General features: G+C 39.5%; 1 protein-coding gene across 1 annotated transcript; it reads right to left on the reverse strand.

Annotated features, from left to right (window-relative positions):
- Positions 1-2,800: 2,800 nt before the first annotated feature.
- Positions 2,801-12,928, reverse strand: LOC148102394 (uncharacterized). The gene is made up of 5 exons (XM_087841449.1): positions 12,849-12,928; positions 8,301-8,651; positions 8,090-8,167; positions 7,889-7,981; positions 2,801-3,469 (listed from the first exon to the last, which is right to left on the reverse strand). The coding sequence occupies exons 2-5, from the start codon at positions 8,431-8,433 to the stop codon at positions 3,333-3,335; spliced, it is 441 nt and encodes a 146-aa protein (XP_087697575.1). The 5' UTR covers positions 8,434-8,651; positions 12,849-12,928; the 3' UTR covers positions 2,801-3,332.
- Positions 12,929-13,288: the final 360 nt, after the last annotated feature.

Raw genomic sequence — 13,288 nt, forward strand, 5'->3', positions numbered from 1 at the left:
CCACACACACACACACACACACACACACACACACACACACACACACGCCAGGACAAAGGCAGAGACGCATAGAAAATTACAACGTTTTTCTCCTTAAAAATGTAATAAATTTAGAAAGAAGAAAGAAACAATTTAGAAAGCACACGTAGCACAATTGTAGCAAAATAACATTTCAACACAATTAATTATAGATACTTTATTTATATAGCACTCTTAACAGAATAAGAGCCACAAAGTGCTTCACAATAATATAAAACAGATACACATAAAACAGCACAATCGAACAAACTGCACAATTCTAGTTAAAAGCCAATCTAAATGAAAGAGTCTTAAGCTGCTGTTTAAAAGAATAAATGCAATCAAGGCAACGTCATGATGGAGGCAAAGCACTCCACAGCCTGGGGGCCACCGCTCTAAAACATCTCCTCTGGTCTTAAAATGTGTTTGTAGGGCGACCAACAGCTTTTGATTAGAGGATCTCCGGCTGCGTGCGGTTGTAAAAGATCAGAGATGTCGGCAGCAGCAGCGTGATTCAGAGCTTGTGAAAGCTTAAAGAGTGTCAGTATAAGTGTATAAGTATACTCTTTGAGACGATCATAACCTCACGCTTGGATTAATGGGGTTGGGCCAGAGCACTCTGTCACGTCTGGAACTGGTGCCGAATGCTGCGGCATGGTTTTTAACTGGTAAAAGAAATTAAGCATATTACTCCAGTTCTGGCTTCCAATTAAATTTAGGATCAATTTTAAAATCCTTTTACTGGTTTTTAAATCCTTAAATGGTCTGGTACCTGAATATATATGCTGCCCCTCATTCACTCCGGTCAGCTGAGCAGGTGTTGCTCAGAGTCCCTAAATCATGGATGAAACTTGGAGGAGACCGAGCGCTCTCTATTGTGGCCCCAAAGCTTTGGAACGATCTTCCTCTTCACATCAGGCAAATCAGTGCTGGTTTTTAAATCCAGATTAAAAACTCATTTTTATTTACTGGCCTTTGGTCGGCCATGTGTTGTTTTTAAAGTGCTATATAAATAAATTAGGTATAATAGGATTGTTTAATGTGCAAACACATGACAGGGGTTTAAATGTAACTGCAAAATTAGCCACTTGGGGATTGTTTGCTAGCTAGAATGACAAAATTAGTGAAAGATAAGTTTTGCTTAACCTTTTAAGCCCATCATAGAACAAGTCTTTACATTTTTTGATGCTATAGTGTCATTTTTTGGAGGATTTCAAGTTGCTAAACATACAATACATACATCACAATCACTGTATTGCAAATTTTAATAATATGTATGCATTAAGTCCATAGTAACGACATAAATTGCTAAAAGGTGCAAAAAACTACAAATAAATTAAAAATTATATTTTTTAACACATTTTTCTAATAAAAGAAATTTCAGAGGTGAAAACTGTAAAAAGTAGTTGCAAAATATTTCCAAACCACAGGAAATTTATTTTGTATCCTCAGAATTTCATTTCTAACAAACACTAATTTTTCTAAACTGCTGCAAAAACAAAAATCGATCTTGTGCACAATCTGCAACAGCATGTGCCTCAAAAATAAACTATTTCCAACTGTGCAAAGTTCTAAGTGTCACAAACTATACAGAAAGTCAAAGATGACTTTCAATAGGCTGAGTGAACTTTCTGAAAAAAACAAAAAACAAAACAAAAAACTACATTTCCCACAAAATGAGGTGATAGTTCCTGCTGACAACATGGTCAAGTTTATTCAAACGCAGGAAGTGCTGTGAACAGCTGATCAGATCAGCAAAACGTTTGTCTGGATAATAATAATATTTTTGTTGTTTCTTGCACTTTTTGCAAAGCCATTAGTGGAAGGAAACTGCAACCTGGGACAAGTTAAATACATGATATGGAAGTACAACTCCTCTGTTCTAATATGCAAAAAATTATTGCTCTAGCTTATTTGGTTGCATTTCCACCAGGATTTTAAAATAGTTAATGGGACCGTGAACACTTTCATGGGCTTAGAAGGCTTTTAAATCCCTGCTACAAAGGGCTATTAAGCAGGGCTGCCACAAATGATTATTCTGATAGTCGACTAGTCACCGATTATTTTTGCGATTAGTCGAATAATCAGATCATGCATCCAGCTTATTGCACCAGCTAATGATATAACTATCATTACAGCTTTAAGTGTTTAAGGTTTGTGCTAATTAACAATAAAGACAAGATGATAGTTTATTAAATTTTAATGAAATTTGCAGATTGTTTTGGTGAAGTTTAATAAACTCCTTGCTATCTAAAATATAACAGGACACCGGAGTAAATTCTCGAGCATCTCACGCTTCTGATAATCAGTTGTCTGCTTGACGTTTATTCAGCTGTGTAAAAACTATAACTTTAATCTCAGCCAAACCGATTTACTCAGGAACAAATAAAATACTGAAAAAAGTCAAACAATAACATTTTTAAGTGACTTATATATCATGTTTAACCTGAGTAGCGAAAGACAGCGGTGGGTTTGAAAACGATTTGCCGGAAGTCCGGTGTTCTCATGGCTCTAGTGAGCTTTGCCCCCGGCTAGCTATCGAGCTAGTGGGTAACAGACGTCTCCGAAAACGTCGGAGCGCTTTTGTAAATATGTGGTGTCTTGATAAACTGAGCAGATAATTGAGGTTTACACAGCTACATTCTCGCCTGAAAATATGTTAAACGTTTATTTTGTGACCTAGAAAGAATAATAAGAGTAACATTAAAACTAACTAGCTGCCACCATTGTTGGAAACTGAGCAGGGCCGCGCTATGAATTCTGGGATAGGTTGGGCCACGACCCATCCCGACCCATCCTTCAAATCTGGGGAAATGAAGGACGCATTTCTGGGCCACATTTGTCGGAGTGTTCGAATTTGGACAGTCTTCGTCGTGTGGCTGTAACGTAATCGGCCTACAAATGCGGGCACAGGAGGATGTGGTTCCTGAATTTGGAAACAGCTTCTTCTTCTTCTTCTGGGTTTAATGACTGCTGTGCTGCCATCTTCTGTTACAGTCCGTTATTACACTCTTAAATCCTACTACTTATTCCTGCATCTTTTGGAATCTTACAAAGCTTCAAACGACGTGTCGACTATTAAATTAGCCGTCGATGATTTTGATAGTCGACGTAATCGTGACTAGTCGACTGATCGTGGCAGCCCTACTATTAAGTAATTTGATTTTCCAAATAATTCATAAAACAATCTTACTTTTTTCTACGTTTCCAGGAAATATTTAGTTGCACCTGAGCAACTGACAGAAGGATCAGATGAATGGCCCAAATGGTGGATATTCAAAAAAAGCTTCTTTTCTCTGGCCGTGATGATGAGATTATCCTTTCAGTCCGTCAGTTCCTCCTGCTGATGGTTTGAGCTGTTCCTCTTCATCTCCTTCCTTTGCTTTGTTACCTTGGGTTTCCAGCTCAGAGTCTTTCTCTTCAGTCTTCCTTTGGCACGTCTTACAAATCCCTGTGAGAACAAGAACACCAGTTAGAAACTGAAATAATGCTGTACTATCCAAAAGCACTACATACCAGCTAGCTCAACTTCAGTAATCCTACAAACGCCACACTGCTGTTTGGCTTTTTATCTTTATTTATGTGGGAAGTGACAGCAGAGGTGTATGTTTGAATTTTTCAGAAATCTCTCAGTCAGAACGTGGTATATTATATTTAACCAAAAAACAAACAGTTTATCTGAAGATGGTCAGATATAGGGACAGGCCTGAAAAATGAGTGAAAAAGCAGCCAATGATCAGACAAAAAGTAAAGAACTGGTGCTCAAGACCACAAAAGAAAATTAAAAAAAAAAAAACGATAATAAAATTAACTAAACACATAAGTAAGAAGGCAAGAAAGTCTGTCTCATTGGAACCAACGTATAAATAAATATGAGTGATTCAAGACTTTTCTAGAGTCACTTTAAACTGAAGCTGCAACATAACCATCATAGCCGAACTATCTGGAAAGTTAACCAGACGCACCCACCGACCAACAACACTTCACATGGATGGATTTTCAGAAAGCCCGGCTGAATAGCCAAAGTGCCATTTATGTGTTGAGCTGAATGTGCAATTTAGAAAACACTAGCTCCCATCTGTTTTATATCCATATCGTCTAATGTTTAACAGTATATGTTTATTATGGATAGCAATAGTGTTAGTGGCTGACCTGCTCTGCCACCTGAGCTACAGCCACTAATCAAACATTATTGCTATCCATAATAAACATATACTGTTAAACATTAGACGATATGGATATAAAACAGATGGGAGCTAGTGTTGATTAGTGGCTGTAGCTCAGGTGGCAGAGCAGGTCAGCCGCTAATCAGAAGGTCGGTGGTTCGATCCCAGGCTGCCTCCTAGCTGCATGCCAAATAACCTACTGGTGGTGGTCAGAGGGCCCGGTGGCGCCAGTGTCCGGCAGCCTCGCTTCTGTCAGTGCGCCCCAGGGCAGCTGTGGCTACAATGTAGCTGCCAGTGTGTGAATGACTGTGAATGGGTGGATGACTGAATGTAGTGTGAAGCGCTTTGGGGTCCTTAGGGACTAGAAAAGCGCTATACAAATGCAGGCCATTTGATTAAAGGTATAGTGTGAAATCTGGAACTTCAAAGAGATTAAAAAAATCAAATAAATAAATTTTAAACAAAATGAAAGTAAACTATGAGCACTCAGAAAATGAGCACAATTTAGCATACTATAATTTTTATAAGAGATGGAAATTAGAAATGGTATCAGTGAGGGGGTACAACCTTAATATGAATGATATTTATCTCATCATGCGCAGAACTCACAAAGAAGCCATCGCACACGCAAGAGCGTCTGGTTTGAATGTGCTGCTACAGTTTCACAGAGCTCGGAGAGAAATCCTGCTTATGCTTTTAAACGTACTTTTGCTGTCTGGAGGCAGAGCCCAAAGGTAGACGGGGTCCTAATGTGATTGGTCGATTTGATCGACACTTGAGGTTACTGCGTTAAACTGAGTTACACTGTGACAGGGACAGAAAAGCTGTTTTATGCCGGGCTCACACTGTGCGATTTTGTCAGTCGTGCGATTCAGCTCCTGCTCAAACTGTACGATTGACTCGCAGGGGTTAGAAGTTCGTAGGTCACGATGCAGGTCTCACACTATACGACCCGATGCTCTGATGCGACCCGAGTGCTCACATGTGCGTCCATAAAATGAAGGTTATAACAGAAATTCTGTCGCTCGCTCTCCCTCTCTGTCTTTCACTCACACAGACACGCACACCACCACCATCAACTTTGCTAAATTGCTAATGAAAAACATGGTCAGGCAGCTGTGATTGAGCAGCAGTGTAAATCCAACTATTTTCACGGTTGTTGTGGTCGTGATGATTTTGTGAGGCCACATCGAAAAGGCTCGGATGAGCTTTCCAAAATTCTACAAGTGCCTCCATCACTTGTGTCCAGATCACACGCTGCACTGCCGTGCTGCTCCGTCTTTTTCGCTGACATTTGTGTTTGCGCGTGCGCAGTGTGAGAAGCTGCGGTGACACCCTCACGACCAAGCGATTGATGATCGGGAGCTGGTCGTGAGGTGTTAATCGCTTTTCGTTACCCCACGTATACTACACGATGCACGATGAAGGCCAAAATCGGGCCGATCGCCAAAATGGTCGCACGACTCAAAAATCGGCTCAAAATGGGCCAAAAATCGCACAGTGTGAGCCCGGCATTGAACTGTATTTGTTTAGAATTTGAAAAATAAAGGTTGCTGAATTAATCATCAGCAGTTACTGTTTGTTGTACATCAGTGGAAACACTGACAACTGTCACTGGATTATTAAATGTTAATTTAATTCCAAGGTTAGTTCTGAAGCCTCTGCACTGCTGCCCCATTAATCTGTTGTACAGGATTACACAGCTTTTAAAAATCACAACGAGAAGCACACATCAAAAAACAACAACAGGAAAAATTGTTTCTTAGTCAGTCGAGTAAACGTAATTTTATAAAATGTGAAGAAATATAAAATGTGTTTATGTTGTTGCCAGTGAGGGTACTTCAGTCAGTGAAACAGCTGTACACATCTGGCTCCAGAGCTCCACACACCGTGACCACAGACAGTCTGTGGGGTGGACAGCAGAGCAGGATGTAGCTTGTAGCTGCTGCATGCTAAGTGTTATCTGTTTTTTACAGCTGTGGAAGAAGTACCCATCCTAAATCCCATACTTATATAAAAAAGTAATACTATAGTACATGTGCATTTGGTAAAAATACATTTTTACTGAAGTAAAAGTACAAATATTCTGCATTAAAATATACTTCAAACTCTATATAAGTGTTCAGTCATTAAAGTGTACACCACTGATGGGACTAATTCACTGAAGCTAAAAATCACACCACAATTAATTAGTTGATTTATATTTTATATGAATCTAATTCTGCTACATATGATTAGAGAAGTATCTGCATTTTTATAGTTATATTTTATGAATAAAGCAAAACGTTAATATAAAAAAGTTGATCTGTGCTACATGTCAGTTGTGAGGATGTGTTGATGTTTTGAAAGCGCAGTTTGCTAGTTTAGCTACAGCAGTTACTTCTATTGTACTGATTTATGACGGGCTTCACTTTAATGCTGAAACTCATCTTAAAGACTTATTAAAGAATTCAGGGGCACGTTTCGAAACGTGCAGTTACATGTTGTTACATGTGTTTCCTGCAGACTGAGCAACTTTATGTTGATTGGTTTAAACATCTTTATTTTGGCCAAACTTATAGTTGCCACATTCTGATGCACACTTTCTTTCCTGGTCCTCGTTATAAGTTAAGCTTTGTAATACTGTACAAGAGAACTTACTTTCAAATCCTCTGGTTTCTTCAGCATTAAAGTAATACAGTGACAGTTTTGCCACTGCTATGTTTTCAAAATGTTAACAAGTACGGTTTAAAACAGCGTTTCTGTCGCTGCCACAGCGTACCTCAGTTTAACACAGTAACCTGAAGTGTGCATCAAAGTGACCAATCACATTAGCACTGTGTGCTACATTGGTCTCGTTTATTCGTTTGAGCAGGATTTGCCTCTGAGTGCAGGGAGCTACTCGCCGGGATGATCTGATATCGTCGTGTTGGTGTTGTTCCCAGATCATCATGAAAATGTTGTTCCAGGTTCAACATTGCAAGTGACCAATCACATTGTTGTGACGTTATTCTTTTGCGCACCAACCCATTCGTGCATTTATGAAATTCCAATGTTGCAAGGACAATATCAATTCTGCTTAGCGTTTATTATAAGGGTTAGGGTCAGGGTTAGGGTCCGTTGATCGGCGGACAAAGGCGGTTTCTCGCAGCTTAAGTACAGTTTTTTGTTTTACGCCGGTTTTTCCCGAAGTCGCAAAAGTATGACGTCACAACATTCTGATTGGTCACTTGCAATGTTGATCCTGGAACAACCTTTAGTATGATGATCTGGGAACAACACCAACACGAGGATATCAGATCGTGCCACTCGCCGAGTGTGAAACTATAGCAGTGTGTGCAATGCAGACTGTCTGCACGGTTTGTTGAATTTACATGCAAGGAATTTAAATGCGCTTGTGCATTTGTCATGACATAAATATCCTTCCACACCTTTACATCACTTTTTGTGACTTGTCGTTCAGTAGCTGTTTGTTAGGGGTGCATTTATTAGGGGAAACAAACGAGTGCTGGTTGTTTAAAATAGCTTTGCACCATAACGGAGCTCAGCCTGTACAGCCTGTGCTGAAAAACAAACAATGAATCCTCCTGTGGTCCTCGTTTGACCAGTGGACTTCAGCTGAGAAACCAGATATGTGAATCAACTTGACTGAGCGTACCAATTCAAAAGCCTGAATGCAAAAGTCAGTGATGGCTAAATTAAAAATGTAACGCTGTTTAACTCACTGTTCTTGAAGAACATCAGGAAAACAGCAGCTATGAAAAGAGCAAAGACGGGAATGAGGGCATAATGATGACGGCGGTTCTCTGGTGCAGGATCTAAAAGGAAAAGCAAAGTGTTTGTAAGGTATACGTCTTGATTTTCTGTTTTTTTTTTCTTCAAACAAACTTAAAAACAAAACGATGACCTCATTGTGCCAGTCTTACCTGTACCTGGCATTTCCTCTGTTGGCGTTGCTGTTGTGCTAGTGTCATTCTCCTCAGTCAAGTTTTGCTTCTCTGTCACTGTTTCAAATGAGGTAAAAACCATCAAGTTGTTTTACTTCTGTTTCTTACTTACATAACCATATACAATTCCAACATTTATTAAGTAATACCAGTAATATCAAATAATGAACAAGCTCATGAACCAACTTACCAACAACATCAAAAAAACAGGCGGCGTTTGACTTTGGGATAAACCATTTGTACTTTCCGCTATCAGACTGCTGGACTGATCGGATCCGTACAGTCATGAATTCTCTCCCCAGGTCTTCATCGATGAAGTTCATCCGGTTTCTGTATTGTTCCGGCTGTGAATCAAGATCTTCCTTTCCATTTCGACGGGTGTAGATGACACGTGCGGTGTAACTTGAGTTTCCATCGACTCGTTTCAGAACCAGAGAGCGGTCCTTCAAGTTGGTTCTCGGGGGGATTTTACACTGAAAAGTGAGATCATCACCCTCTGCTCGGCTAATCGAAGTACCAGAGTTCGAAGTTTGAAATTTTCCTGGAGAAACAAACAGTTTTAACATTAACAAAGACTGCACATACATTGTCTCCACTTTCAGGTTCGTGCAGGTATATATGGTTAAAGTGGGGGTCACCAAGCTAAACAAGAAATATACAGCTATCTGTTAATCTGTTTACCCAGACAGTGCAAGTTGTACATACTAAGCATTTCATTTAAACACACTATTGGATTCGTTCAGGAAGTCATGCAAACTATAAGAATAGGGACTGTAAAAAATTTAACATTTTTCCCTTTTAAAAAAAGGGGGAAAAAAGAGATTCTGGCATTTTCAGTAAGCTAACTGAAGTCATGGCTGCACATTGTGATAGCTTTCACCATTAGTTCATTTGATTATTGTGTTATTGCAGGGGTGTCAAACTCAAATACACAGTGGGCCAAAATTCAAAACAGGTACAAAGTCGCGGGCTAACGTTAATATTTATTGAAAAAAAAAAAAAAATCTTCCTCCAGATATAAGAATGAATCTTTTCTTATGGACTCAAACAAGTTTTGCTGAAAAACTAAATATGGAACAAGCAAACTTAATACTAAACAATATATATATTAGCTGTATAATTACCAGTAGGCCAGCTCTAATAGTAATTTGGTATGGCTTCGCGGGCCAAATGTAATAGACTATGTGCACGTTAGCATATGCTACTTCCGGTGCGGAAACTCCTGTGGGGAGCTTTGTTTCCGGTGTCCTATTCGCGCCTTGTTTACGGTCCAAAACAAGTTAAGCAAATGAATGAATCAAGCGGCGATTTACATTTCTATAGATGTCTCGGGCATTTACCCAATATATCTGTAAATGATGTTCATCGACTTGTCGATATTTTTCCCCGCGCCTCAGGGCAAAAGAGAAAAGGGATTCAAATGTTATATTTCTCAGCTGTCCCTCGTTTATCGCGGGTGTTATGTTCTAAAAATAACCAGCGATAGTTGAAATCAAGTAGCCAATTTTATTTTTTGACGGTGCAAAACGTTTCGTGGACATCGTGGACATACAGTACTGCACTTCAGAGTCACACTGCTAGCGATCGATGCAGTGATTCTGTACTGTACAGAAGAGAGGTCACGGAGGAGATCGTCTGCAGCGATCAGGACGCAGGACACAATGTGATGTAAAAATAAGCATGAAAACTTGCACTAAAAAAATCTGTGAAACAGCGAGGTGAAAGGTGAACCGCGTTATAGCGAGGGACCACTGTAATTTTGAAGGTAAGTCACAACATACCCTTCGTAAATACTAGTGTATAGAAACCCTTATCAGCAATCATTCATTTTTTGTGTGGCTTTTTTCACGGTTTGTTAACATGCTGTGTAGGTGTGTACTTGACTAGCTGATATCGACATAATGGGGAAAACATCTAGTTTGACTATTCTTCATCTGTAGTTTGAATGCTGAACATTTGCCTGTTTAGATCATAATAACCGTCACTATACAGAGATGTGCTTCTGAATGTGGACGATGTGTCCTCTGCTGCAGTGATGCAGTTCTGCTTGTGCTGAGTGATGTAAACAACTGATCGATCTAAACTCTTTAAACATCAATCATTAGATTTTTTATGACACAACAGCGGTGAATGTTCCCACCTTCTGCTCTTTGTAACTTAATGCAATTTCGAGTTTTGGACATGATTTTGGAGTATATCTTCGCAGTAGTGATTGACCGCAAAGTAAAATGTACAACCCCACATCCCGTCTCAAACCAGGAAGTTAGCATTTTCTCGTGCACAGGGTCTATTAGGCTGCGGGCTAAATTTGGCCCGTGTTTGACACCTATGTGTTATTTGATTATACAAGTTGTTAAAAGCAATATTTTGAATCACAGCCCAAGACTTCAAATAGCTTTTTTGTTGACAGTTTACAAACTTCCTAACAGTTTTCTATCATTGTACACAGCACGTTCCTCATAATCTTTTTCTTTTCTAAACGAGGATCTTTTCAGAAACCTTTGTTTGTTTTGTGCCAGACTCTTTATATCACGATTATTTCACACACTTGTGAGTAAACCATACAAATGACAAACCTGCGGCAGTTCACTCATGAAATGTGAGGAATGCAAAACAATCAAGAACGTGCTCACTTGGGTATTTATTGTACGGTGTACCACATCAAATATACAATTAGTATAAAATCTTCCAAGTTAAAAGAGAGAAGCTAGACATAAAGATTTCACCAAATTTGGAAAGAAGAGTTTCTGATTTCATCCTAAACTGGTAATACAAGCAACCTAGGTAGCCACAACACAATAACAACAATCGTTTAGCGTTTGCTAAACGATTGTTTAGCGCCTTAAAATTGACATTTGTGGCGTTATGCTGGGTTTACTACACGGTATATACACATCTGGTCTCAGTTCAAAAGAAAAACTAAGTTCAAAACTATAAAAGCAGCTAGCTAAACAGAGCACAGGTACCTGTTGCTCTGTTAGCCTTAGCTTTCAACGAGTCGAGTGAGGTGGGGAGAGTTTAAATAGCACACAAATAGCACACAAATCAATTAAAACGCAGTAATACTCTTTTAAAGGGTTCGTGAAACCCAAAGTAGTGTTGCTACATTAGGCTCAAAGCAGAAAAATAACCGTGTCCGCGTAGCTTCCAAAGTGACGTACTTATAGATGTACTTACCGGTGTGAAGCAACGCGAAAATTAAAGCCAAACCGAGCGTTTGTTTGAACATAGTTAAATTTGTTCAACCAGGATACGAAAACTTCACTTGAATATGGGCTCGGTTGGAGTGATATCCAGAACCTTCTCTCATAGGTTATTTCACGTCTTCAGAGTTCCCGCGGAACATTCATAGGTAATGGAGGCGGGTAAGTTGAGAGGGCCAATGGGCGGCTGTCAAATGGTTGACAGGGAAGTGTGTGTTTGCCACGCATGCGTAAAAACAACGCAGTAGCGTTTCATGTGTCGTTGCGAATATACAGAGTGAGAGAGAATATACACAATGTTGCCAACTTAGCGACTTTGTCGCTATATTTAGTGAGTTTTCAGAGTTTTAAAAAAAGACGTGAAAGCGCGTATGGCTTTTACTCTCAACAAGCAGCGGGTGCTGTAACGCAGTCAGTTCTTCTTTTACTCTTATGCTGTTTTGTGGATCACAAGGTTTAAAATTACTTATAAACACACACACAAAGTAACTCCACCAGAGTGCCTATTTCGGGTCACTTTTGCCGGTCCAAGCCCGGGTAAAGGAGCAGGGTTGGAATTGTGACATTACAAAAACAATAATTGCTAAAAGAAATTTAATTTGTAGTTCTAAATAAACTCTAAATGCATTTAGGACGTTTTTTACTCACTTCATGTCTCTTCCACGATGTTATTTCTCTCTCCAACAACATAGGTTACAATTACATTAGCATGACCAATTATGCAAATTAGGTGATGACGTCATTTAGCGACTTTTAGGACAGCCAATAGCGATTTTCCTTACTGAGGAGTTGGCAATACTGGTGCCACAGTGTCTTGAGCACATTCGGGTTTACGATATTAAACACCTTCTAGTAGGGAGTCCTGCTTTCTGCAGTCGCTTTGAAATGCTAGGACACATGTTTATACTTTTTTGGGTGGAGGTTCGTCCTCTCGGGAAACAACCATCATGTGTCACTGTTGCCGTGAATATTGGTATAATTGAAACGCAATCCGTAAGAATTGTTGGTCCAATGTTAGAGTAGCCTGTTCCTCTGCGAAAGGCGGTTCCATACAGTCCACATTACAAACGCCATTAACAGCTACTCTCTTTAATCATTTGTATGACATGTACATAATTCCCCACACAGTGTACTGTCCATGTTAGTTGCAAGTGAAGTCTCATTAAAGAATTTAAAAGTTTAAGGTATTTTATATTACCCCACACAGCTCTATTATGTGGGATATTTTGATAAAATAATAATAATAATAATAATAACTTCAAACCTTCACCTGACTGATTTTGTTTCTTGAAGCCACAGAGTTTACCCAACAGATGGGATAGCTGCACTACAAGAAACTTCAGCTGTTGTATGACACGTTACAAAATATCTGCATATTCAGGCTTTGGTAGGTCGAGCCCAGCTGCACTGACAGTTACGATCTAGATATGAATAGAAAGGCACATTAAAGTATCCCAGACACCTCAAGGTTTACTCATAAGATTCAAACCAAATTTGTTTTTAACGAAAACAAATCACTGACAATAAAGACTTACCTGGAATGAAAATGTCAGCTTAAAACAGTCCTCATATTCATCCTCTTAGCTGCCTCTGCAGGTCTGACCTTCCCGCCGCTCGCTAAAGTGGGTGGGACTAACAGATCACGCTTCACGTTTCGCGCCGTTTCGAGGGCGGGAAACGTCACATTAGGTCTGAGTAAGTTAGAGTGGAAGCAAGTGCAAGTGGAATATACTCAGTATTTTGACAGGCTCTAAGAACACATACATACTCTGGAGAACAACAGGACTTAAGGACAAAGTCTCATAGACATTGGAGGACCTCAGAAGGTGGCAGTGTAACGTCAAGGATCTACTACAACTATGTTCACAACAAATAGTCCACTTTCAAGTCTCAAACTCAACAGTTTAATGTTACACGTTCAGCAGGTGACAAAGTTACTCTTCACAAAACCATACGCTTAACTGCACAGTTAATT

The sequence above is a fragment of the Neolamprologus brichardi genome, chromosome 6 (assembly GCF_056152115.1).
Source record: "Neolamprologus brichardi isolate AB-2024 chromosome 6, ASM5615211v1, whole genome shotgun sequence".
NCBI classification, from domain to species: domain Eukaryota; kingdom Metazoa; phylum Chordata; class Actinopteri; order Cichliformes; family Cichlidae; genus Neolamprologus; species Neolamprologus brichardi.

What these genes read in the sequence shown, in the direction of transcription:
- LOC148102394 (XM_087841449.1), bottom strand. Translation starts at nt 8,433, where the DNA reads ATGAACTTCATCGATGAAGACCTGGGGAGAGAATTCATGACTGTACGG. An exon ending in AGAGGAAATGCCAGGTACAG is followed by an intron (nt 7,982 to 8,089) that starts GTAAGACTGGCA and finishes TTTTCCTTTTAG; the next exon opens with ATCCTGCACCAGAGAACCGC. An exon ending in CCTGATGTTCTTCAAGAACA is followed by an intron (nt 3,470 to 7,888) that starts GTGAGTTAAACA and finishes TTGTTCTCACAG; the next exon opens with GGATTTGTAAGACGTGCCAA.